Below are 27,502 nucleotides of genomic sequence, written 5' to 3' on the forward strand. Positions count from 1 at the left end.
AACACCAGATCTATTCAAAGTTGTTTAGAAAAACTGCTTAGAAATAGGAGTTTAGGCTTATGAAGCTATTTCACATTCATTCGGTTCAGAGAACTTCAAGGCTGGAAAATTAACAGAGTGTTTATTTTCAAACGGTAGATAAATTAAACAAAAGACAGTGGCTGCAATCGATCAAAAACTCTTCAGTTTGTGTGAGAAAATGTCAGCTGTGATTTTGAGAACAGAGGGTTGACTTTATAATAACGTGTTTGTATGGTCCAACTAAACCGAGTTAATTTAACAGAGTTCTTTCTTTGATTAGATGTGAATTTTATTTGAGGCTTTAAGTTGTTTAACTGTTGTGATTTTTCACAAGTAGAGTGAAATGGACTGTTTCAAGGCCTCTCCTCCCTGCTGAGAACAGCTTACACATAAACTGCTGCAGATGAAAACACAAGTTAAAGCAAAAGCTGGTCTCATAACCTCATTTTATTAGTGGTCTGTTTTAATTTGCACTGAACAGTTCAGGAAAAGTTTCACCCTAAAGTTAATCTATTTATGTCAGTCATCTTGAATTTCTCTCTCCCGTGTCCCCGACTTTGAACTGTGAGAATATAGCTGCCAAGCACGATGTGAAACTTTTTTACACGGTTTAGTTTGAGTCAGTTTCTAGGAGTTGGCGAATTTAAAGATCTGGAGCCAAATGAGACGCAACGACGCCCAGCAGTTTACACAGAAGAAATAAAATCATCACTCCTTCTCTACTTCAACACAAAACCTAAACATGTTTTAGTTAAGGCACTTAAGCTTAGCTGGGCTTGAAAATATCTGTTACAGAAAGTTGTTCACATTTACAGTGTCATGGTTTACTCTTGATCAGAGTTACCCCGTTCCAAATAGGAAAAACTAAATGAAATAACCATGAGATGAGGGTCATGACTCTGTTAGGATGGCCCTTAGCGGCTGGAAGACCTTCATTACAGACTCCTTTAAAACTGCATAATCTCTTTTCATACACAGATCTGTCATCTGGTACCTCAGTTCATCAGCTAATGTTGCTATAATAGATCCAGTGCATTAAATCAGGAAAACGCTTCAATTGGAAATAAAATTTATTGTAATGTTCACACTTCCGGGGCAAATATACTGCAGCAACAAGTTTATGTAAAATTATTTGATTGTTTCAGCATCCAAATTTAATTTCCCTTTGGGATTGATGAATTACTTTTCAAATTAATTGAATGAAATATATCTATCCCCTTTAGTCGATTCAGCCATAATTCATGGTGCCTTCACAGTACCTACACTCATAGGAACATTTAATTACACCCATGCTTATTGGGTTTTCTCTTTTGAATGATCTGGTCTTTACCAGAGTTTAAAACTATTTGAATCTAACTTCAAGTGTATAAAAAACACTTAAGGAAAGGTCAAAAGGTGCAAAAAGCAAAAGGTTGTTAACTTTTTTTAACAGCCAAGTGTAATCCAAGAACATCACTGAAACTAATTTCCCATAAAAACTTGGCATCTTTTCGTAAGGAGTAATTATAGAGTAGTTTTTTATTAAAGTTAGTACTTGCCCAATCATTTATAGAGACACAAGGCTCAATTTACTTAATCCTTGGTCCATTTCTGGTATATCAGGGTTTATCTAAAACTGCAACAATTTTCTATAACACCATTGCTATCAATTAAAATCCTTTTAATGAGATGATTAAAAAATATTCTTGAGACTGTATAGAATATACATATTTCTCTCGCTTACAAAAAAGTGGTAATTCTTGTTTTCCTTAATCAAATTCTGACAAAAAAAGGTATAGGCCAGAGTGTCATAATTAAAACAAATAATCACAAAATTTATATGGTTTGAAGGCCTAAGAGACTTTTGTCTCTTAAGCCGTAATTGATACGTAATTTATCAACTGAAAACAGACAACAGAATTTCTTTCGTCAATAAAACACAACATATAGGTCAATTATTATGCTTATTGTGTCATGAACGTTTTTATTTTAAATTGTTACATCTCTTACTTTCTACTATCATGCCCAAGTGGACCTTGCATTTTGAAATCCATGTTTCAGTTATAATGCGAGTTGTCTGGTAGATAGCATAAGACTGGGAAATCGCCTGCTGAGGCATTTTTCTTAATTTTATGTCCAACTAATTCACTGGCACAATGCTGTTACACAAAACATAAAGATTTAGAGTCTGCAGTGCCAAAGATGAAGCTCTAAAGATGAATGAAGTAAATAATGAAACACCCACAGCCTTTGACACCAGATGAGACGAGAACATTGGGTGTCAATGTGTGGGCTTCCCATTTCCCAAAATTCAGAGACAAATATGTGTGAGCTGTATGGAAGGTATGCAAATATTCTGCTGGGCGCAGATACGAAGCCATTGTGAAAGAATGAGTACGCAGGAAGAGAAAGGAGCTCAGTGATCAAGTCAAGACAGAAGAACAACTGAGCGTGGGCAAGAGTGTGAGACTGAGTACGGCGCAATGACAGAGAGGGTCTTCGTCGAACATGCAGCCATGAGAACACAGCCTCTTTGTGAGGAAGAATGTCGTTTTCATAACAGCGAATTTCTTCTTGGGGCGACTGTAGGCCAGCTCGGTCCGTCTGCTGGGTCTTTGTCAATCCATCTCACTCTCAGGCAGCAGAAAAGACGAGAATGTGATTAGCATGCATCCCTGCACCTTAAGCCACCACCCCACTCTCCACAAACTAAATGCCTGCACATCCAGCCTCCTCTCTGCCTCCCACCCTCATCCCCCATATTCCTTTCTCTTCATAACTGGATCATGGGTGGTAGATGGAGGGGCCCATTGTACATTGTTTTGGCTTTCTTTGGTTCAAATCCTCTTGACAAAGTGGACGGGAGGGAACCGGCAGGCACCTTTGGGATGTGAAGGGAGTTGTTGAGGTTCTAAATGAGCCGAGGGCATCGAGGGGCCCTCGCTGATGTGGCACCATGAAATGCGACAAGCCAGGGTTCACCCACCCCCAAGCTGAGGCAGGTTGTTCATTTTGAAGGTTAAAGTTCTTGTTATGAGTTTCGAAATTCTCACCACATTTGCTTTTATTTGTGGCTGTAAAAACGCAATTTACTGCTAAAGTTGCAACAACAAAAAAGAATCACATTTCAAAGCTACCAAGTTAATGAATCATACACCCTGAGAGGTAAATGGTGAATAAAATCCAAGACTGAAAACACTTCATTTCCACATCATCACCTTCCTAAAATAATGGTCCATGTCATTTTGGCCAAGAGTGACTTACGTCATTATTTTAGGAAGTACCCAACATTAAGTTACAAAACCAATACAAAAACAGTTTTCCTACAGACCAGTAGTCGTCTACTTTGAGTATTGATGATGGTAAACATTCGGTAACACTTTATTTGACGGGGTGCATAAGACTGACATAACACCTGTCATGAACATGAAGGAGTCTTTATGAATGTTTGACTGTTGTCATGAAGTGTCATTCGGTAAATAATGACACATTTAATGCAAAGTTGCTCTAAACGTTGCATTGAAAGTCCATTAAGTCCACTACTAAGTCCATTTTGTTACCACCATCTTTTGGGGGGTTTCTGGAAGCCTATTAGCATGGTGTCATTTGATGGATAAGGCTAAATCTGTGAAAATAACTTACTACCACATTTCAGCCTTCTGATGAAGAAAAAGGAATGATCTGTTATCCGAGAACATAATTCCTCTGAACTAGTCACAAACGATAAAGCAGGTTGATGACATTCCTACAGCGTTACCCTTTGAATTAAAGATGATTTAGGTGATTATAACTTCTGGATCTGCAATCTTTTTGTTTCAGAGTGTGGACATGGCTGGATGTCGTTGGTTCTGCGAGGAGAGAGAGGGAGAGAGAGGAGGCAAGCATGTAATCCCAGTCATTAGTGGGCTTAAAAAGGATTTGGTGGAGCTACAATAATGGAGACTCCAGTGGCCTCCACTGCAAGACCCAAAGAGACCCAACAGGGAGGAGCGCCATCCACAGAGGTACAACTGTTTTAGTGGACTCAACTGAGAGAAAGCAATCTGGATTTTTGAGTGAAGCTGTCTGTCTCTGTGTGACTGCAAATGGCAACCACAAAATTTAGTCCTTTTGCTCTCGGTCTCACACGGATCTCACACACGCATTCTTGCTCTGATTCCCATGCTTCCCAGCCCCATAGAGGGGTGTAAACACAGTGCGGCTGGTGTTGCCATGGCGAAGCCTGCCTGCAGCCCAAGAATGGCGACTATGCTCTGCATGCGGAGGGGCCGAGGACATGAATGCAAGGCAGCGTATACAGTAACACATTCACACATACCCTTATGATGCTGATTAAACCTGAACTGGACACAGTTTCAGATCTATAGTACATTTGTTTTGCTTGCATGGACTAGTCAAACTGCAGTCAAAATACAGTTTCTTTAAGAATGTCTTAGTTCGGTTTTTTCCCAGACTCTCTTGACTCTCTTTTAAACCCAGTATTGTGTTTTGTCCCATCATGTGACCTAGCTATAATGTTTTACCAACATAAAATCTGCTGCACTACCTAGAAGTGGGGATCATTGAAAACTCATTCACACTTTTCTTCTAAACATATTTAATAATCTAATAAATAGCTAGATAGCTAAACAAGCCCTGAATAAGTCACCGCTGCATCACAGAGCCACTAGAGAAAGCCATGTACTTTCACATAAATTACTCCAACTATCAACTTAAGTCATCAGTTAACTTAAGAAGTCTGAACTGCTCAAGGAGACCAGAAAATTACAATAAAGCCTTTGTTCTGTGTGCAGGAAATGTGAAAGAGAACAGTAGATACATATTTACAAAGCGGTTACTGCACACTTATCTTCAAACAATCTAAATTTGTTTGAAGTAATTTGCTACCAACAACCCGCCGGTTATTTTGTCTCGTGCAATTCAACATTTATTTTTAATAACTGGCTAAACCAACAATAAAAATAATTCCAGGCACAGCTTTGCGTTAAGTACGGAATGATAGGGTTTGGCCATTGTGAACAGACAAGCCAACAAAACACAACTGGCCTCCTTTTAACAGCAAAGTGGACATTTTACTTCTGAGATGTTTGAACATGTTTTTATGACTACTAAATTGGAACTGGCTTTAATCAAATTGCTTTACAAGCAAGAGACCAGTCACTGACATTACTGCCGTATTTGCAGGTGCACACATGTTCAGGCCCATGCATAGATATTTTCTGGCAGAAGTAAAATCATAAATATCCCTCTGAACTTTAATAAATTCCCTCTGAATGCAGCACATAGTGTACCCTTCTCTTGAAATATGGACCTCTGGGATAGGAATCATACAGCGCTCCTCTCTCAGTGTACAGTTTATTGCTTTGATTAAACATGACTCTGCTACTAAAATACACACGCTGGAAGATAAATGAGAACCACGAAGATCACATATGAGAGTTTTATGCTCCTCACCTGCAATTAAATATTCATCATGTCTGAGTTTAACATAAATATTATTTAGCTGATCCATGCAGGAAAAACAGAATTAAACAGCAGCACAGAACGCTGCTTTAGCCCATAAATGTCACTGTTGTGGCTTTTGCAAAAGAATCTAAGAAGCAACTTTTATGCAGCATCTCAAAATGATGACATCATTTTGACCTATGCAGTTCTGCAAAATATTGTGCAGGAAAATTTTATTTTATTTGTTGTTCTGCATTTTAATGGAACAATATACAGCCGAGGCCTATTGGGACTTTATAAATGAAATGTAAATACTTAGCACTTAAATATTTACATTTGGCAAGGATGCAACCAAAAAAATAACCAGAAATTACACAAACTCTGCAGAGACTTTTTTATTGTGGGAAAATACATTTTAGGTTTTGCTAGGGTCTTTTAGTGTGTCGATAATAATCTGTTGTAAGGCGATGTCTCTAAAATCTTTTACCACGTTAACCATGTTTGCAAATCCTCTGGGTTGAGGCGACACAATGATAAGTATGTTTGTGATATCTAATTGAGGACTATTTCTAGACATCAGATTTACAAAAACCCGACTCTCTGTACTGTGGAATTGGCCGTTATACACTTGTTGTACTGCAAGCTACAAGGAAATAAATAATTCAGTGGGGAGATTAAACCACATTTTCATCCCTTTTTTTCCATCAGCACAATTTTCTCGCTGCTTTCTGTAAGCTTTAGTATTAAGGTCACTTAAATCTACATCAAGGGCAGTAAAAGTCCCGTCAGCTGGCCATATAGGTTGCTTGCATGCAGTGTGAATCCAAGGGCTCAAATAAATGTTCAAGTAATTCTTTGCATACTGATATTGTAAAGATAGCTGAAATTTCTATGCATCATTTTCTAATTTGCAATTAAAATGATTTCTAGGCTTCTTCAAAAAATTAGGAAGCGCAATATGGAGTTTCTCTTTTCGGAGAGCAGAAAATAAAATGTTTGCTCAAAACTTTTAACTGTTAGTGGCATTGGTATGTTTTATTGCAATAAATTTTAGATTTATGTTGCAAAAACTCCATTGATAATTCTGACAACAAAAAGGACTTGAAGAACAGCAGAGCTGCTTCTCTATATGAAAGGTCTTGGATAATATAACTATTTCTTTTCTTGTTTTTATTATTTATGAAGGTGGTCAAAATAAAATTTGTGTCGTCTCTTCTGATAAGAGCAGGTATGTGAGGTCCCAAGAAGGGAAACATCCTATTCAGTCTTTCTGAAGCTGAACAAACAGAGTTGTTGATGAAATGACTGTATTTTGTCAGCTGTCCTGCCTCTCCGGATGAAATACTTGATGAAAACTGAGCCTCAGAATGAGACTCGGAATATTAAAAAATCTAAACTTGAGCCATGAGCTGAATTCATAATGAACACTGAGTACATGTGAGTTTCAGAAGGCTGATTGTACTTTACAAGCCTGAAAATCGGAAGACGTTGTCTTCCTTATGTACATAGACCGAAACAGGACTGAGTGTTTTCACTGAAAAATGTCTCCATTCACGCCGGAGAGCTGAGGACAAATTATCAATCACTTCATCTGTTGCTGAGCTCGGCTGCTGCCAAAGACTTGACTCATTCTCTCTGCGGATTAAGCCACTTTTGTCTGTTTACAATTTCCATGTTTGTATGCATGGCACAGCTTAAAAATCTTGTGATATTTTTCTTTTTCGTTCACTTTGCCAACGTGGAATCAGGAGCCAAAGGGATTTCATACGCTGAGCAGTCATTCAAAAACAGGCCGAAACAGTGCTGGGCTTTGGACGGCGTTCACAGAGGCCATCTGCAAGCTGCTGCGCACCAAGAAGTGAGGTGAAGCTGGTCTAGAGGCATGATGGCAGAGCAGTGTGGCGCTGGCCCCAGAATAAACAGGCCATTTAACTGGACAACCTTCATAAAAGCAACTATTGATGCAGCTCAGATATTTTGTTTTTTTTTGTCTCGATTTGCATCTTGCCTGTGCTGAGTGTTGGCACGCTTTCAGATTGATCCCCGAGGTGGTAATGGTCTCCGTTGTTTGCCTTAACGCTGTTGCTTAACTCCTACATGTCTTTATCGATATCCCGTTAGAGCCGATGGATGTTCCTGCCCACAGCTGTCACTCGGGTGCCCATGTAATCGACGCTAAGTTTCCTCTCTGTCTGAGTCGGGATCAATGGCAGTCATCCGACTCGGGTCTAATCTGAAGCAGCCACCCCGCTCGTTCAGGGGTCGCATGCCGCGACCATGTGTGAAAATTCCTGCCTGCTTTGAGCGGGCAGACGTGACGGGGACTGACGCGCCTTCAGGAAAAAGAACACATGTGCAGACAGGATCTTGGGGCTCCGACGCCCACCGGGGCTCATGTTCCCCAACCCGTCCACACATGCAGGCGAAGAAATAACTTTTAAATCCACGGGACAACTGGTCAGCACACAAACACACACACACACACTCACACACACCCTCATACACTCCTCCAATAAAGCCTCTGTGTCTCGTTTCCCTCCTCGACCCTTAAGACCTGTGCTACCCCATGTGGAGCAGGTGGGCGACAGCCTCCCTGCCTTTCTTTCGCTCTGCTTCCTCTCACTTTCCACACACCTCCTCTTAATGACCGCCGATATCTTAAAAAGCTCTGCCACTTAAGGCAGCAGACTCCCTCCGCAGCTTAATTTGACATGCTTGGGAGAAAAATAAAGAAAGACCCCCATTGTGTCTTTTTCAACAGCCTCCAATCAAGCCTGCCACTCAATTAGCCATAATCGGCACAAAAAGGAGAAAAACTTCACAATGATCCATTTTTCTTCCATTGCTGCAGTTTTTCAATATTATTCTGCACTTTCAGACCTCAGCATAAGGTTAACCTGCCAACTGAATACGGATATAATCCCTTTTTTGGCTTGCTCACTTTGCGGAAAGAGGAAGCTGCATGAACATAAAAAAAAATACCTGAAACAAGATGAAAAATAAAAAAATGGATTTTCTCCACGACTCCACGTGGTGAAGCTTGAGCTCTATTTTGTGAAAAGACAGACTGACAGATGGAAACAGTTTCACAAAAGCAAACAAATGTAGGTGACAGACAGGAAAACAAAATGTAAACCAAGCTTGAGAGACTTGAAATCGATTTGTTAGGTTTCCCCAACAGACAGTGGAAAAACAAAATGTTGATTATATTCTCATAACCGTCAGTTTCAATTTAAATGTTGTTGCAGTCATTCAGAAAGGGGGAAAAAAAAAAAAACAACTCCATCTTTCAATGTTATCACTCGTCTGTAATTTTCTGCTACGTGATTATGAGTGGATGTTTTTAAAAGTGCGACATGAGTCCGATGGGACCTTGTAAGAGGTAAAATGAGCTTTGGCTGAGAACAAGCTTAAAATTGAAAACAAGGACAAAGCAATGAGAGCAGCAGTCCTCGCAACCAAGTCTGAGCAATTTCCTCACTACATTATCAGCAGATTTACACAAAAAGCCATATTAGCATGAAATTGAAAAGCAATTTTAGACTTAGTTTGATACGACTAGAGATGCCCCTAGCCAAAAATAAACATGAGATTTTCTCTCAGGACAGAAATGCCAATGCAGATTTTTTTTTTTCTTTATTTGAACCAAACCAAATAAATGAAGGAAGAAAGAACGCTCCAGGTTCTGTAAGAGAGGAAGTAGTTTTTAATGCATGTAACCTTTTATTCTGATCAGTAGCTCTTTCTATTTTAGAAAGACTTTCAAACATTTTCTCTGGACTAATTGTACTTCCTGCTCTCAAGATGTTTATTTTTACAAGCATTGAAAATGTTTTCCTACATTTATACTACAGTTTACATGGTACCAAGCCGACCAAAGCAATTTTCTTTGAAAAACACTTGTAAAAACAGGAGACACTTTCCAAAACTCTGAACTGAATATAGTAAAAAGAACAAAAACACAACAAAACTGAATAAAATTTAGAAGAATTAGTAAGATGCAACAACAAATTAATGGTACCTAATTGTATATGCTTAAGAAGTGTGTCTTAAGATTGATTGGTTAAAAGATTATTAACTGAACTAAGCAGATTATAGGCCCAATTCCCCTGGTACACTGGTCACTACATGCATTTGGCATAGTGAGGAAACTGAATCTTCATTATTAGAGACGTCTGCATGAAATTAAGTGAAATTATTATTATTTGCTCACTGCTGTGGAATATACTTTGCTCTGATGTAAATTGTGAGGCAGCATGTGTGGTAAAGTCTGAGGAAACACCGAACAAATCCGCCTTAAAAAGCTTACAATGTCTGTCCCATTGAGAGGATGAATGAATGTTGTATGAATGAAATGATAAACAATTACAAACCAGTCTAGCAGACTGAACAGAGATAATGACATACCTGGCAGCGATGTATAACGTCCTGTTCATGATCAGGATGAGCTGGATGTCCAGTTTGTGCCGCTGCGTGTTGTTCCTCCCAGGTTTGTGGCCCACGAATGCTGGATACTGTTTTGTGTCTGTCAAAAGGTAAAAAATTTAAATAAAATATCCTCTCAGTTAAAAACAGTAATCATTAGTTAGAGTTTCATTAGAGTTTCTGGGCCTCCAAAGTTTGACGAGGGAATGAACTCAACCTACTGGGCTCAATTTCCTGTGCGATAATAACTTTAATATGGCAGAACTATTCATGTTTTTTAATTTAACATAACTTTAACAATACAGAATAATTCTAGTAACTGAAATGCAAAGTAAAAGCAGAAGACAATATGTTTTAAGAGTTTCTGTAAAATATGATAAAAGATGCTGTTTCGGTTGTGGAATAATTAGGACACCCCCCACACATATTTCCACTTTAAATGGTTAATATTACACAAGCGTGTATCATTTCAGGTGCATCTGATAATAACGTATGTCCTTCAGCATTTTGAAGGAGGTTTGCCTGGTGGGGGTGCCCTGTTGAAGTGAGAGTGATCTAGAAAAGCGTGAAGGTTGGACAAAAGTTTGCCACAAGCAACATAGATGAAGGCCAAGACCGCTTTAATCGTGTTTTTAAGCAGGTGAGGGTAAAATATTATTTCTTTGACGTGAAAGCTAAAGACATGTTTGACAAAGACCAACATAAGACCCACATAACGACTGTGAAGCATAGAGGCGAAATGTCACGGAGATGCAGAACCTGGTCAGCTCATCATCACAGAGTCCACTATTAATTTTACAACGTCCAGAGGGAGCTTTGGGAAAATGGAAAAAAATGAAAGGAAATCCAACATGACAATGACCTGAAACATATCAGCTGGCTGCCCAGATCTTGATCCGAATCTAAACAGACCAAACACCTCAAACATCTCACTGCTGACGGTGAGAGTGAGAGAAACTTTCGTCAGATCATTGTCACCGGCTGCTACGTGGCTACAAGAAGCATCTCAATGAGTTTGTTTCAACTGAAGAGGTTGGGAGGAATTATTAATGCGTCCTGACTTTTTCATGAGCTGGAAAACTGAAATTTTTGCTCATATGTTGCGTAATGACTAAGGTACCTTTATGGTTTTTGCTTTATAGATCCCAAGTTAATACATAAAGAGGTGTCCTGATTTCTTTCATTTGACTAAATATGCCGCTTCACTCCATGCGTTCACTCCGTTATTGGTGGTTTTGGACGACAGCGCTTGGTTTGAGGAAGCAGTCTGAGTAACACAGGTCCGCGTGAGGCTGTCTGGCTTGAGTTCTGGTTTTCTCTGCCAGGACACAGAGCATTACGCCCACAGTAAAGAGGACAGGACACGATGCAGGGAGAAACAGAGAAAACAATGACCATATCTCTACAGCTTTCCAGAGCGTGCTCTATCAGAGCAGCACAAGCACCCTGACAGCGGATTATCCAATCATGTGAGGTGGGCTCAGTTTCAAATGCTGCCTTAAGTCTTTTATTTTAGTCCATGTATAGGGCCCATCCTTTGGTGCCAATTTGCACTCCAGGCCTGCAGAAGGAGTTCATTTTTGTGGGGAAGGTAAGTGCTGTAGAGGAAGCACTAGTTGAGAGAGTGTCGGAAGAGCAAAAAGATTGAACAAATGAGACACATACTGAGAATGGAGAGTTCTGAAGTACAAGACAAAGAGGGAAAAGAGAGAAAGCAGAGAGACTACTTCTAATGAGAGGATGGATTGTGCACAAGAGAAGAGATAATAACCCAGAGAAAAGAAAGAGAAGCAAGGAAAAAAACACTTACAGTTGCCATGTGAGATGCTAATAGGCTCACTGTCCTCAGGGAAACCCGCCCCGGCTATTTGCAGTAGCGTGAAGTAGAGTACTAAGGCCTCTGACCTCATGGTCACTCCAACGCCGCCGCCGCCGCTGCTGCTGCTGGTCCTCTGCTAAAGATGTGGTTTCGCCTGCACATGAGGAGACACAGGCAGAAAGGTGAGGATGAGATTCCCAGAGGAAATAACAAAGTTTATGGAACAGTTCTTTCACCTGGCCGCAGAATCGATATCCCCCGTGTTTGATTCCTGCATTTTAGGTCAGAGGCCACTTCACATCCCTCCTAAATTAGCTGTTGGAGCAGTTTGACCCAGCTTCTTTCAGTCAGTCCGAGTTATATTTATAAGCATTTTCAATGACTCAAGTAAGCCACCATGCAAGCAAAACCAAATTAATTGGATTAGGGAGGTAATATGCGTCATAGATCGATGTCAGGCAGAGCAGATCTCTCCCTGCAGGAGTACGACAGGGTCTTAGTGAAGCAGGAGTGCTCCTGTTGAGATTAACCTGCTGCAGAGCGTCGGCCAGGCGTGGAGATGGGGCAGGGCAGCATGGCAGGTCCTTTATTTCATACTTTGCACTCTCTTACAAGGGTAGAACAATCCTGTACACTGACTCTTACTTGTTCAGGGACATGATACACCACCTGCTGAATCAGAGTATGGATAACAGTCCGCTTTATGTGAAGCATTTTGGTTTTTATCTTGATAAATACTAGGACTGTGGGCATTAAATGCATGTGATTAGTCTAAAAAGCTGAACGCATTAATATTACATAGTACAGATTAATCACAGCACCTATTTTGACCAAAAATCCTATCTTCTCCGCAGGGTTACGTAGTTCAAAACAAACATCGCTTAAGATGTGTTTAACAATGCAGAATCACAAACATGAGTGAAAAGATAAGCAAGGAGAGTCAGTGGTGTGCTGGGCGGCAAATTGTGCTTTAAAAAACATTGCAGTTAGAGCAGGCTACCTGTTTACTGGAGCTATAGACGTTGATGGAGCCATCCCGAGTTCGAATCCCATCCTCACTTCCTTTGCCACATGTCTTTCCTTCATTCTCTCTGCTCCCTTCCTGTCAAATTACTGTCAAATAAAGGCGACTAGTGCCTAAAAATACTTAAATGGACATTTGGATAAGTACAACTAGTTTATATTTAACATTAACTTTGAAACAAAAAATGTTCCTGATTGTGAAAACCTGTATAAACTGAGAGGCTTGGTTTGAAACAATAAAACGTTTTCTTTAACATTTTTTGAAAATGTGCATTTTTACATTTCAGGCTTACAAAGTTAGGCTCAGTGATTAATCATGGTTATTCACGGTGCTGGTGTGATTAATCAAATAAAAAAATGTTAACCATTTGACAGAAATACAAAGTATTTTTTTTATAACTTTGTATAAATCAGAAGAAAGATCACACCAAAACCGCCCCGAGTCACACGATCATCATATCACTGAAAACCTTTACTCCTCCTCCTATTCCTTCACCTGCATCTGTCCTTTTCTATCAGCAATAACATGTAGGAGGGCATCCAACCTGGTCCATGCTCTGCATCCCAGCCCATCCCACCTATTCCATCATGTCAACCTTTAAAGAAATCGTCTTGTTTTCTTACAGTAACAGTCGCGTGAAAGCAAGCGTTTTTTGTTTTTTTTCCTCAAAGCGAACGCTGAGCTAACGCAGCGTTCTCATAGCGCAAATGGAGGCATCTGGGATTAGCTTGCTGCAGTTTGTGTGCACACAATTACACCCATAAATCATCCGAGACAATTATTGCATCTGTAATCTAATCAGGAATAAAGCGTTTAATTTGCATGAAGCACCTTCAGTTTTTTTTTTCTTTTCTCTTCTCTTTTTTCTTCTCTGCTGAAGCTCTGAGGATGAGACGTAGAAAGAGCATGGGATGCTTCAGGGATGAGGAATTGAATAAAATAGTCGATTTCATTTGCCTCAGCCTGATAAAAGTTGTTTATCCCACACTGTATTTTCATTCGCTATTGTAGATCTTAGAGGGGGAGCGACCAGGAGAGAAGAAGAAGATGGAAGAAGAGGAGGAGGAGGAGGAGGAGGGGTTACTTTCTCTTTTTTCTCTGTCATGTCCCTCTGCCTCTCTCCCCCCATCTCTCTTTCTCTCTCCATGCTCCTGTGAATCTCATTCAGGAGAGGAATGAAAACACTATTCAGTGGTAGATTCATTTTAACACTGAGGAGAATACCAATACTAAAGCCTGGATACGACCTTGATCTCAAAAGCTTCTCCCTTCCCCTCCATCCTTTCTCACTTGTTGGTCTGCCATCTTATCCTTGCGTAGTGAAATTATTTTTCCTTTTTTTTTTTTTTTTACATTTTAATAAGGCAGAGCTATTTAAAACATAGATGTTGCTTCAGTCCAACATCATCTCCCAGTGAAATGCATTCAGGCATTTCCAGGAATTGGTTTCTCTCAACTCCTGAGAGATGACAACAGGTTTTCTTTGGATTGTGTTGGTGGGTATTTTAAGCTGAATTCAGAATGAATGTTTAATGTCTTTTATTCTGTCCAAATTGAAAGTGGATTTTTTTTTTCTCTTTTATTGCCCATACAGTAGAGCAAACCTCACTGGGAGGGCTAAGATGAGAATCGTTTTCGAACCTTGACCCAGAACTCTTCCAGTAATTGACTGATTGATGAGCAGGAAGTAGCATAAGAAAGAGGAAGTAGCCCTTAGGGAGAGAAAGTAGTCAGTGATGGATGGAGGCCGCACCAACCAACAAAACAAGACACGGCTCAGATGAACGAGGGGCGATTCTGGAACTCTGCCTCATTATGTCCGAATCCTAACTGCGTCCTTCGCACAAACGCAGACGATGTTGTTTTTATTGTTTGTGGGGAAATTTCAGACATCTCACTGGTGATCAGCTCTGGCTGGAGGCGGAGAAGCTCCTCCGTCCATATCAGCAGGTTTTAATTGGATGCTAAAACCCTTCTTCCGCTGCCTCCCATGATACACAAAATAAATTGAGCACAAAACGTCTTAAGTGAAACCTCTAAACCTTCCAGCGGCCCTTTCATTACCAGCTGCAACACAGGAGTAAAAGGGACGAGGCGAGACGCAGCCTGTCTTTACCGAATTACGCTCTTTGCGTGGAGGAGCCAATTGCTTCCTTGTGTGTTAAGTGTGACTGAGTGTGTAGAGCTGTGATCTAAAATGCTGCTTTTGTGTGGCAGTGTTTAGACACACATGCAGACTGGGAACATACGGGTTTGGGAATCAAGGATCAAAGGCACGCCCACACTTCTGCAATAAATTACCTGCTACCAAAATAACACAGTGGAGGTGGAACAGTGACGATTTCAACTCTTTTAGAGCTTTCACTGAAGAAAGCCAAAGGAGAAGATCTAAAGAGGGTTAAAGTTTTAGAATGTTGTTCTTCTGCTTTTGACAAATAACTTTGGGCTGGGCAATGAATCAATAACAATATATATCGCAATAGACAATCAATATCAATGGGATGTTCAATAACAGCAGAGCTTTACTTTTCTTCCCATTTCCACATATCAGGATGCAGAATAGTGACTTGAGACGAGTATCAATGACATACAGGCCAGATGAATGCGACCCGGCAGTACAGCGACAAGTCACATTTGAAATATCAGATACGAAGCGAATTTAGGTCCAATTGTAAAAATCCGATCTGTGTTGTTCAGACTGTCGTGAAAAGATCAGACACAGGTCACATCAAGGCAAAAAAAATCTGATTTGGGTCACTTTACGCTCCAGTGTGAATGCAGCCTAAGTGTCATAAAAGCTCCAGAAAGTACCTGATGAATAAAAGTAAAATCAACAGCAGTCACCAGTATTACAAAGTTTCAACAAAGTCCTAGAAAGAAGAGAGCAAGTTCCAGAATTTTAGTTCTCCGAAAGTATCCCGCAAGTTTGATAACATTTTCCACAAAAACACTGTAAGTTCTAGCAAGAACCTGGTAAGTTGTGGAAAGTAACATTTAAGGTTTTGGTATAGTACAGATTGTATTCTGTAGTGATTCCATAACTTTTTAGGGAGCCTTAAAGCACAAAAGGGAGAAAAGTGGAGGACTTAAACCTTGAAGAAGGCATATGTAGGTAATAAAAACACAAAGACCCCACTATTCCCTCCCTGAAACACACACTCAACAATCTTGTAATACACACAGCTCCGAGCAGAAAAATACGCATAGGATTCATGACTATAAACAACATCCGTGCAAGTCAAAGCAGACAACCAATCAAGGGTGGAGAGACGCCCATGGGGGCCACCAGGCTGAGCTGCATTAGCTTTAACAATAAACACATTAGCCAGCTTAATGATGTTGTTCCCTCTCTTGCATCAACACGTTAGCTATGGGTGCACGCTCGTGATAACACATTTATTTTAATGACAAGGTCGGTCACAGTGGGCTTCAGGTGAGGACGGGGAAGGAAATGTTGGCCAACATTTCTTTTCTTTGACAGCTTGGATTAGAGCACAAAACAGATGAGCGCAAAGCCCGGCTCTCTAGAACAACGCGGCATTTCGCGGCATTTCGTAGACACATGCACAATTAGCTAATCTTCAGAGGGTCCCAGCTGTTCATCTCTCGAAGCCCCCATGGTGCCCAGACATAGTGTGCAATAGAGTGAGAGATGGCTTTTTGATTACTTCTGAGTAAAACCTGTTGCTGATTAACTGATGCTTCTGAATGTGTGTGGCGCCAAAGAGAAAAGCAAGTACACAAATATAGTTTTACCACAGAGAACATATGTTTGCTGTCAGTTGGGAAAGTGCTCTGGATTCCCTCGATTTCAGAAGAAACAGTCTGATATCACACAAAGAGGACTTTCAGGATGAATAACTCTGGAAAATGTGAGGAAAATTAGTTTCCTTTAATCTTCATTCATCATGAGGCTGCCATTATTGCAGCCATGATAACAAAGGTTTCTTTGACCTAAGAAAGGGTCTGACTCTCACTCACTCGTTCACTGACTCCAGCCAAACCCTTTGCTGCCTAAATTTACCAGCTGTTTGAATAAAACATGTAATCTTGTGAAAACTGGCGTCAGATATGCGAAACCAGATCAGAGGCTAGTTATAAACATAATGGAGTGGTTCTTGTGTGTTTGAGCGAGCTTAACAGCTAACAGACATTTGTAAAGGCCTAATTGCACATTTTAGATGGGACAAAAGGCAACAGTACAAAGATATTTCTAAAGAATACATTTATCTTTTGTTGTGCTTGAATTTCAGTGCATTTAATTAAATTCGATTTTTATTATCTCCATTGTGGAGAAGGGCTAAAATACTAACAGGAGTAAAGAATTAGCTCCTTCCCCTCGCTCAGTGACTAGGTATTCTAATTGTGCCATTAAAAAAATCATAATTTAAGCAATAAAACTGTATATTTCAAACTGACTAAACTCAGAGTCACTTAAAAGGCCTTGGAAAGTTGTAAATATTAAAGAGATGTGGACTTTAGAGACACCTCTCATTGGAGCTGAATCCCAATGTAATTTCACAGTGTTTGCACTATAAAGCTAAATTATAATCTCAGGAAGTTGGAAACATTCACAGATATTTGTTTTTCTTATCAACATATTAATTTAAAAGCCATAAAATATTATTTTGATTGAAGGATTTATCCTCTCTTTTCCCACAGATGGTTAATCACTTAAAATCATATTCATTTAAAGTTATGGAAAAATTTGAGCTAACTAATTTACCCTTTGGAGTCTGAAATATAATGTTAATTGAATTTTCCTGGTAAGCGCTGCCTCAGAATCAAGTCCTCGCAGCAGCAGAAAAACGTCAGAAATTTCTGCTTTTCTGATATTTTTACTCAACTTTTTGTGAACTGACCAGGCGTCAGCGGGTAGTTTGATTCTCTATGTTACCTCTGTAAATATAATGCAAAAAAGAGGCATTTTTTCTTGTCAATTGATGAAGTAATTTAGGTGTTTTGGATCCAAGTCTAAAACTTGAATTCAGTGGGATTGAAAACTGTTGTTTTTTTATGCTAAAGGATTCCACCTGTAAGAATCGCCTTGCAGATGTTTGCACTCGTCATTCCTGGTCATTTTGCTTTTATTCTGTCATACAGAGGTATTTCAGAGGAAGATATTAAAGCATAAATGTCTGTCTGGAGCAGATTTGAGCAGTTTATATATATAAATGTGATATAGATGTGAGGTCTCTTACGACTATAACCTACAGCCACTACATGGGAGCAGAGGTTATAAATGGCACTTGCAGAGTTTGTGCTTTTCCAACACAAACCCAACTTCCACCACATAAAAAAAGAGTCGTATCTGTTCCTGTTTTTATGATCACCCGAGGATGAGGACCGTCTTTTTAGGGCTGTAGCTCCAAATAAAAGCATCCAGTCATTTTTCTGTATTCTTTAGAGATCAGAGCCTCCCACAGCGTGCTCAGGCGGAGGCAGAAAATTTACCGAGAGAAACAGGAAATAGAAGCCTTCTTGTGTAGTACAAGAGACAAATTTATCCTGTAAACATCGGTGATAAGAATAGAAGAAAACATGCCTGAGTGGGAGTGATAGAGGAGCGATTTTCTTTTCTTGGAGCTTAATAATAAAAAAAAAAGGCTATTGAACAGGTGAATTATTACAGTGCAGTCATTGTAGCTCCTTGAGACATTTGTGTTGCATGTCTCGCAGCATTAGAGCAGAAATAGACCTTTACACACAGGTGTGAATGCAACACCCATTAAAACACCAGACAACACCTTTACAACACACCATCCTTCTAAGGAGCTCTCGACCACTCACGGTTATGACACCTGTTGACGGGTGAGCTGGAGGAAATTGTGTCTGAGCTGATGTGTGAAAGTAGAAGATTAAACCAAAAAAAAAAAAAAAAACCCAGCAAGACAGAGAACAATCCTGATCCGACAATAAGGGGGATAAAAAATGGGGCCACATCTCAACCACCTACGGCTCCCGAACGGGGAGGATCGTCTCACAGGTGTTTACGCTTGTCATTTCTGGCCTGATAAATTCGCTGAAAAAAAGATAGTCTGAGCCCAGTAGGCTGTGATAAGAGGAGGAAATGGAGAAAGTGCAAAGGGAGGAGACCCGCCCGTTTTACTGGGGAAAAAGAAAACCAGCAAGCAACACAAACACACACGCTCGCATCGACGCCCTTTTCCTCGCCTGTTTTTAGACCCTTTCTCGTCGCCTCCAAATGAATATCTGCATGGAGGCAATCCATCATGGTTTGATTATTAAAAGACAAGGAAGTTGAGTTGAATGAGGCACCCCGCAGCTGTTAGTCAGTTACTGAAATAAAAGCCTGAATGTAAGAAGTGAAGGATTGATTCTGGGAACGAGCCAAGGACCTCTCAAAAACAAATGGGAAGGAATTACAGAGCAGAAAATAAAAGAACGATACACACAAACTGCAACAATAAAAGCCTAACAAAGACGTTCAAGACTGGCTGTCACCCTCTATCTGTATTATACTGACTTTATGATCTGAAATACGTTAGACCCGGGTGTATTTTTGAGGTTCCTAATCATTAAAAACAATTATCTAAGAGTGCGGCACATTGTTTAGTAGAACAAGGCGAACTATAAACAGAGGTTACAGTCAGTTGTCACCGGTTCGATTCCCGGCCACGGGTCATTTACTGCCTGTCTTCTCCATCTCTCTCTGCCCCTTTTCATGTCCAGCTACAAATAAAAAAGTCAAATGCAGCCAGAAAAAATAATTAAAAAACACTCATCCACCACAGATAAAATCTGAGTTTTCAGGACTGACATCTGTGTGACTGAGTGCTCTGAAAAACACAAAACTGTACCAAGTATTATTGGTCTGGCTAAGAATCCAAATACAATACTACACTTAAAATAAGACAAAACTAACATACAAATAACTTTTCAGGGTGATCTAGGGGCTTGTTTTAAGACAATAATTACTTAATATTGAAAGAAAAAGTACTTGTTCTAAGTGAAATAATATTATAATCTTTATAATATGAAATGCAATGAAGAAAAAAGAATGGAGAAGAAATGAGGAAAGAAAAGAAGTGGAAATAAAAATAAGGAAATGATGGAGAATAACAGAAAAAAGAGAAGTAGGAAAACGAAGGGGGGAGAAATAAGGACAACAAATGACAGAAAAGCAAAGGGAGGAGAAAAAAGAGGAAAGAGAGGGCAAATGAGGAAAGGTAAAGAAAATATGAGAAAGGTGGGGTAAGGAAAAGAAATGAAAGAAGCAAAGAGGAGCTAAAGGTAATGGATGTTCGTTGTTGAAAAAAGAGAATGATCACAACGTCATTCTAACCTCGCTTAAAGCAGAAACCCATGTGAAATAAATGATGAGAAGAGAAAACTACCGCTCAGAGTATTGTTTCCTAAAGTAGGTCAGGAGGAAGCGACACGCTCCCAAATCTTCTCTAGAAAAAGCTTTCAAGTTCAGCCAGGAACAAAACAGAAATCGGAACAGAGTTAAATCAATCTAAAGCATCTCTAAAAATAGGTTAAGCATTTAAGGCAGCATGTCTTAACATACTAACAACAGCTCTAAATAAAAAAGCAAACAGTTTAACTTTCTTATATCTGCAAAATAATCTGCAATACATTATTACACGTGTAGATTATAACATTGCGAACATATTGAGTCGTGTTCCTACTCATATTTGCCCTCCATGCTCCCTCATCAAGTCTCACTGACTAAATGAAAACTATTTTTTAATGTTTTGTGATTTTTTTTTTTTTGTTTTCATTTCCACCTTTCCTTTGGCGTCACTTTAACTCTTTGAGAACAGCAGCCTGACTAAGAAGGTGAGAATGTTACCTGCTTTGTGGTGGAAAAGCTTTCATGAATCAAAACAAGCCCCCTCTGTGTGCGGTGCATTTAAGCACACAAACAAACACAAAGCTCAAAATGTGAAGCACACACACGCGCAGCCGCCGCCAAACAAAGAACAAGGTTACATGTTTAAATATCAGAACCTTTCTCAGGCCCGTCACTCACTGCTTGTGACGACACCAGCGGGGAAGTTTAATCAATCTGGATTCAGATGATACCGAGCTGTGTGGGCAAAACGGAAAAAAAAAATTTGCTGCTGATAAGGCTGAGCTTGGTAGCACATGGCCTTCTCCGTCTCCCTTTTGATCCAATTATCTCTTTGGTCAACTCTGTCTGCCTTTTTGATGCACATTCTGCTGCACTGCCCTCGGATTATCACTTTACCCATCATGTGCTGCATATTAACAGGGCATGCTTTATATATATAAATAGCAAGGTGGTGACTTAAAGTGAAATTCACCTGCATGGAGTTATTGAACCTAAACCCTTTTAAAAAGGGCAAAAAGTGTCCATGAGACATAAATGAAGGGTCTGCTCCTTCCGAGAGGAAGACAAATATTGGCGAAAGCTGTCAGGATGTCACAGAGATAAACGCCACATTAAGTCCACGGAGACAGATGCTGGCATGACGGAGGCAGAGCCCCGCCGAGCAGCAATCACAGTGTTCAAACTGTCACTCAGCATATTGCACGTTTTAGTCGGAAACTCGCTTTACGAAGGCCAACTGCGGGGCGCCTCCAGGCAGCGCTGCGCAATTTGATGCCACGCTTAGTCATGATACAGACCTGGGAGCTCCAGCCTGCCAGGTTGGTGAGTCAAGTGAGGCTCGACATTCACGACGCCTGGCGTTGGGAACAAATGATTATATGTTTAGAAATGTTTCTGCTGGAGCAAATGGACAATCTGCTGTTTGTCGGGAATCGTCGGCTTTACCACAAACTGAGACAAAATGACTTTCTGGTTTTATTTGTAGTTTTGACTTTCAGATTTAATTTGTCTCAGCTTTTTTTTTTTTTTTTTTTTTTTGGTCATACATTTTTTATCATCAAACTACGCTGTTGAAAGTAACGCATCAGATGGGAAACAGTGACGGACATGAGGAGTTTCTCTTTTCTTCGTCTCCACCCACCAAAGTAAGAGTTTTGGACTTTCGTTACAAAGTAGACTAAACTTTGTACGACTGGATGATAGAGTTAGGTCTGTCTTTGACTAGGCCGTTCAAACACACGAATATGCTTTTATCTAGCTGGCTGTCTGTTCAGGGTTGGTGTCCAGATGTAGACATTTTGTAGACTTTTTTTTTTTCTTTGTTTCTTTTGTTTTTTTGCTTCGGCCATCATCTCCCTACCATGATGGCACCACCACAATGTTTCATAAGTACACAACTGATCGATGTTTGAAAACACTTTCTCCCGTTTGTGTTGATTTATCACTTTGAATCCGACTAAAACACATTAACATTACTGGTTTTAAATTCACAAAATGTGGAGAGGTTCAAGAGGTAGAAGCAGTTTTGCAAAACTTTGTAAAAGAGGGAAAACATGATGCGCTTGCATCCTTTTATGCCTCAGTTCTCTGAATGAAAACAGAAATTAGCGAGGGTATTAGAGTATGGAGAATGTGATGCAGAGGCTCTTTTTCCCACCGCTAAAAGAGGATGGGCAAATCAATAAAACAATAGATGTAATTCTCACGGAAGAGTTATATATGGTTAGAAGCTCTTCCAATAAATGAGAAAAGCCTCTACATCAATATTAAACAGCTGCTCATCCATTCATTTTTTATTTTATGGATATAAATGTCTCAAGGAGACCTGGCAAAAGGATTTCAGTTACATATTTATATTCAAATGTGCTATGCATGTAAAAGAAAAGGAAAAAAAGTTTTATCTCCATACTTTGGGCTCTTAAAATTCAGACTCAAGCTGTTATTGGGAGGCGAGCCTTTTTCAAATACTTAAATGTCAAAACTAACATTTTATAAGGTGTATTGGAAAAACAGTCACAGTGCTGGAAAATTCTTCACAAATTTGTTAAATTAAAACCAGGCACATGGGTTTTACATTAGCTGAATGAAGAACAATCCTGAAAAACTGTTAGAGGCTCCAGAAAACCTGAGACTCCAGCGGAGGTTTTGCCTATCAAAACAATCCTAAATCCAAAACCAGAGCGAATGAGATCAGAGCATATTTATCTGTCGGTTTGGTCCAGTCAAAGTCCACACCTTAATCCAACTGAGAATCTGAAGGGAGGCCTTAACATTAATAATCACAGATGTTCTCCGTCTTGATCTTGAGGTGTTTTACAAAGCTTGAGCAAACATTTCAGTCTCTGGTGGTGCAAAGCTGGTAGACTAACAGCTGTAACTGCAGCAAAAGTCTTGACTCAGGAGAGCTAAACACACACATCTGTCTTTCTCCTTCCACCTCACAATTATGCAGTATTTTGTGTTAGTCTGTCACCTAAAACCCCTGAATTTTGCAGGTTAGGACGTGGCAAAATGTGAAACGCTTCACAACACTTACTGTGGATTTGTATTTTTAACATTTCAACTCTGACTTGCAGCTGTTTTTCTGGAGTTCGTTTTGTCTCCGAGAGCCTGAACTGGAAAAGCAGACGCAGGATATAAACAGGTGGCCTGCAGGGACTGAATAAGAGGTGTGATGGTTTTCTGTTGTTGAATCCATCTGGTGCAGTTTTCACATCTCGCAGCCTCTCGCTTCCACATAATAGGTGTGCCTCAGAGTCATTCAAGGTGTGATGCAGTCTGCCTGTTCCTCATTGAGCACCAAATGCCCCGATCATCAGCAGGTTAAAGACGTTTCAATCCTAAACCTTTTAATAATGAATGCAAACATGCTTAAGCTACTGTTTATCCAGTTGCTCTTCAATGAAATCCCAAAAACAGACAAAAAACACTCAGTTCTGTTCATTTAGTAGTAAATAATGCAGCCGGATATCACATCAGGTGCATTTATTTCAATCAAATGTAGCATGATTTAATTTACTGCTTTACCTCCACAGAAAATCATTTCTGTAGCCCTGTTAATGTCATCTTTCTTGTTGAGCTCCCGGCTCATTTGAGGCAGGTTCCATTATGCTAAGTGACTGAGCCTGCGTCCTCGCTGATAACTGGCTAACTGGCCTTCTGTTCCTGGGCAGCAGGCCCATCAGATCTGACTTAGCATGATGCTAATCTCTGTTTAGGTGGCCCAGGATTGGGAGAGAACGAGTCACTCACGCACACAAACACAATTTCAGTCTTCCTCTATGTCTCTGATTTACGTTCAGACATTTTCAGTGTCTCTGGACAACAATTTCACTTCTCTGGCTCAGCTTCGCTCCCCTTGCTGCATCTAAGTACCAAATAAATCCTCAAGACCAAATAAAGACTTATCATACAGATCCCGCTTCTGTCCATTTTCGTCCATGACAGGAAGCATATATTTATTACTGAGAATGGAACAAACTCAACACAATTACAGCCAGTGTCAGCCGGCGATACTGCATTGCCGATAACAGAGTATCTTGTTCTCTGTTAGTACATCACATCCAAGAGTGTAAGGATAAAAAAAAGGACATTCAATCCTGCTGCTGCATGAAGCCAAAGTCACTTACTGACAGTGCATTGTGTCACAGAGTGGGAGCTGTGCTGCTATTGTACAGAATGAATGTGGTTATCTCCAGAGGCCATATTGTTGGAATGATGCAGCCGGCTCTAAGCGAATGAATGAGGTGCTGAAGCAGGCCGATCACCGAGGCGTCCAATCAGTATGCAGAGCGAAAATGTACACAATGCAAGGCAACAGGTTGCAAATTACATGCTGTCAGTCGGCAGCGGCCGGCGTGCTCACTGTCGTTATGTTATTATGTCAGACGATGAGGTAACACAATACAGTAAGTGCAGTGATTTGTGCTGAAATACGAGAAACTTTTGAAGGCTATTTCTTTTTTGTGTGTGTGTCTCGGTTTAACCACATTCAGTCTGACTAGACAATACCAACGTGCCAAAGGATTTAAGTACATACACAAACCCAGGAAATCATCTCATTTCTGTTTTTCAAGTACGTTTTTAAGTAAAGCAATATTTTTTTCTACGTATAATGCACAGGATTGCTATTTGTAGTAGCGATAACAACTGATTAATATTAATAACTAACACTTGAAATTCTTTTTTTTTTCTTTTAACGTGGGTGAGGAGCAGTTTTGAATCTGAGAATTTTAAAACCTTTGTGTGGCTTATTGCTGTGCCTTCCTCCCAGGAAAAGAAATAAAGCTGAGAAATGGAAAATAAGAAAAATACATGGCGTCTGTCCATATACACAGGCAGATTGATAAAGGGGATGTACGCCTGGGGGAAACCAGCGTCTCTGTTGCTAAACCTTATTAGAGGGAAGCTGATCAGCTCAATTAGTGTGTCACTACACTCGCAGTGCCACATACGTTCAGACATGCTGCCTGTAAGACACGCTTCATGACAACAACAACACAAATGTAGCTCCAAGCAGGCCTCCAGAGCATCCATCAAGAAATAATAGTATTTTATGTTAGCAGTCTTTAAAATAATAAAAAAAAACAGCAGAAATATAACGTAACAGTAAAAAAAGAAACAGTTTAATTTATTATGAAACAGCTAAGGCTTGTTATCCACATAATCAGCAAAGAGCCTGCTAACAGAATCCATTTAGGTTTGTAGAGAAACATACAAGTGGATTATTGGTTAACCTCAGTTAGCTTAGGATGAGGTTTTGGCTTTTGTGTTGCAGCACTTCTTGAGGTCTGATAAGAAATACTCCAACAAAAATAATTTGGCTAAAAAGGACTAGCTTTAAAATCTGGAGGATTTGCAGGGCTGAACTGAAGTCACTTTATTTATCACCAAATCCTGGCATAGCAGCATTAATCCTGCTGCTGCAAAAAGAGGAGTTTTATTCTTTTGTGCTAAAATCAGTAAATATCCCCACAGAAAGCTGGATTTAAAAGAAATATTTGCATGTAATAATGTTCAAATGAGATGTGCAGAGGAAACTATAGCACAATGCATACATTTCTTATGTTTTGTGCTTTATGTAACTGCAATGCTTTTATAAATACAGCTGGAGCCTCGCTTAAATAAAACATGAATATGTGCAGCGCAGTCATCTTTTATCCACAACTCTTGACAGAAAAAGAAGATTTAAATGAGGCAAAACATTCAGAGATAAGAAATACTCAAAAGGATGGTATAAAAACAACAATAAATTCAAACCCTGTTTGTTCTACAGCTGTTTGAATTGAGACTCCCCTCGTTGTTGCTCATATGCACTGTAATCACGCCGTAATTACAGTGTACGGTTACAATGAACACTGGTATATCTTTACAGACTTAAAAATCATGTCCTAACCGGTGGAAAACTGTATGAAATTACATCCAAATCACCGCCTTTCAGCTGACTTTTGCCTTGAAATTTATTTCAGGAGGGAAAAGGCAGACCCTCGGCCGTTTCCAGAGGAACATAGAGAAAGCGTGTCACAGCCTCTGTCTCTGCTCTCCGTCACAAATTTCAACAAAGAGCGGATGGCGGTTCTCCGATAAGCCATTTTTCATGGTGTGTTACAGGGTCTTTGTGATCACTAACTTCTTATATCGACTGTGTCAAGCAATTTTCTAATGGAAATGTTGCATTAATTCGGTGGCCGGGGCCATACATCATGCTGCTGTAGATATTTGCTTGTGAGTGGTGGTGATGAGGTCGAACTGACTGACTGTAAGAACTGGTTTACAGGAAGTCTTTTCTTTTTGGACTGTACATGAAAATATGTTGCAAAATAGTGTAGAAGCTTCTTAATTTTTACCGTCTTATCTTACTATGATATATTTGGGGTAAAATTGACACTTGTTTTGTCTTTGCATAAAAATATTCAGCAGCTCTGGTCTAAAATGAATTTCTACTCTCCGCAGAGAGGCTACTAAAAGTGTTGCAAAGTTGTTGTATTTTCTTATACATTGTTTTCTACAGAATTTAGAATTAAATAAGATTGTATGGGCAGGTAAAAGCTTTACAAAAATCAGAGATCTGAAACTGTCCTTGCATCTTCACAGAAAACAGATGGATCAATACGTACCGAATCTAACTTAAAAGTTTGAGGACACGTTTACTCTCTATTCCTACACTCTTTTCTTGCTTTCACACCATAACTCACCAAGTGTTGTTCCTCGCGAGTGTTGAAAAACTGTAGCTGTTTCACACTGTCTTTGCTTTAGAGCACCAACTCATTTTTATTCTCGCCACATGCCATGAGGCAAAGGGTTTATATGAAACACAACACACACTGGAGGTTAAAAACCTCAAACAATTCCTCCTCCTTTCATCTCTGACCTCCTGACCTATCCCACCGGCCCAAGCCGGCCACATCTAAAGACCTGCATTTACAACTTCTTGGTAGCGTAAGTGCGGAGGAGAGTGGGAAATAACAGTGAATTGAGCCAGAGCGAAAATAGCAGTAGCTTCGGCCTTGAACTGCTGTTCTCCATCTGAGTGATAATGAAAGATGGGGTGTGAAGCGAAGGAGAATAGGCTGTTGTGAGAGTCTGCTCTCTGTGTTTGTGCTTGCTCCTGCAGGTGTTGTATTACAGTCGGTCGGACGGTGGGCGTGCTTCTACCTGCAGCTCCCAGGGCTTTCCACTCGGGAAACAAAGTAGGAAACCTGAGCCGGTCGAGACCACTCACTGAGATGTTAAGCTAATTCCAGGATTACAGCCTCCTTTCAATCAAATCCCTGAAAAAAAAACCCTGTCTTTTCTTTGTCTGCCCTGTCTTAGCGTCTGTAAGAAAACAAGACATGCATCAAGCAGCCTCTCTTAATCACACACCATGACGAATGTGGAAAGTTTCAGCAGGACTCTGAGGATTCCTCCCAAAGTGTTTTAAGAAGGTGTAGAGTTGAAAGCAGTCACATCTGTCACGGCTGATTAA

General features: G+C 40.0%; 1 protein-coding gene across 2 annotated transcripts in view; it reads right to left on the bottom strand.

Moving 5' to 3' along the window:
- Nucleotides 1-27,502, bottom strand: part of sema6a (sema domain, transmembrane domain (TM), and cytoplasmic domain, (semaphorin) 6A) — a 140,848-nt gene that overhangs the window by 71,240 nt on the left and 42,106 nt on the right. For both annotated transcript variants that reach the window (XM_014995917.2, XM_014995916.2), the window contains exons 2-3: nt 11,681-11,843; nt 9,853-9,970 (exon numbers count right to left, since the gene is read on the bottom strand). In XM_014995917.2, coding sequence (XP_014851403.1) covers nt 9,853-9,970; nt 11,681-11,780 — 218 coding nt within the window. In that variant the 5' untranslated portion in view covers nt 11,781-11,843. The remainder of the gene's footprint in view (nt 1-9,852; nt 9,971-11,680; nt 11,844-27,502) is intronic.

This window comes from Poecilia mexicana, unplaced genomic scaffold, assembly GCF_051168715.1.
Source record: "Poecilia mexicana isolate PSO_F unplaced genomic scaffold, ASM5116871v1 scaffold_9, whole genome shotgun sequence".
Taxonomy (NCBI): domain Eukaryota; kingdom Metazoa; phylum Chordata; class Actinopteri; order Cyprinodontiformes; family Poeciliidae; genus Poecilia; species Poecilia mexicana.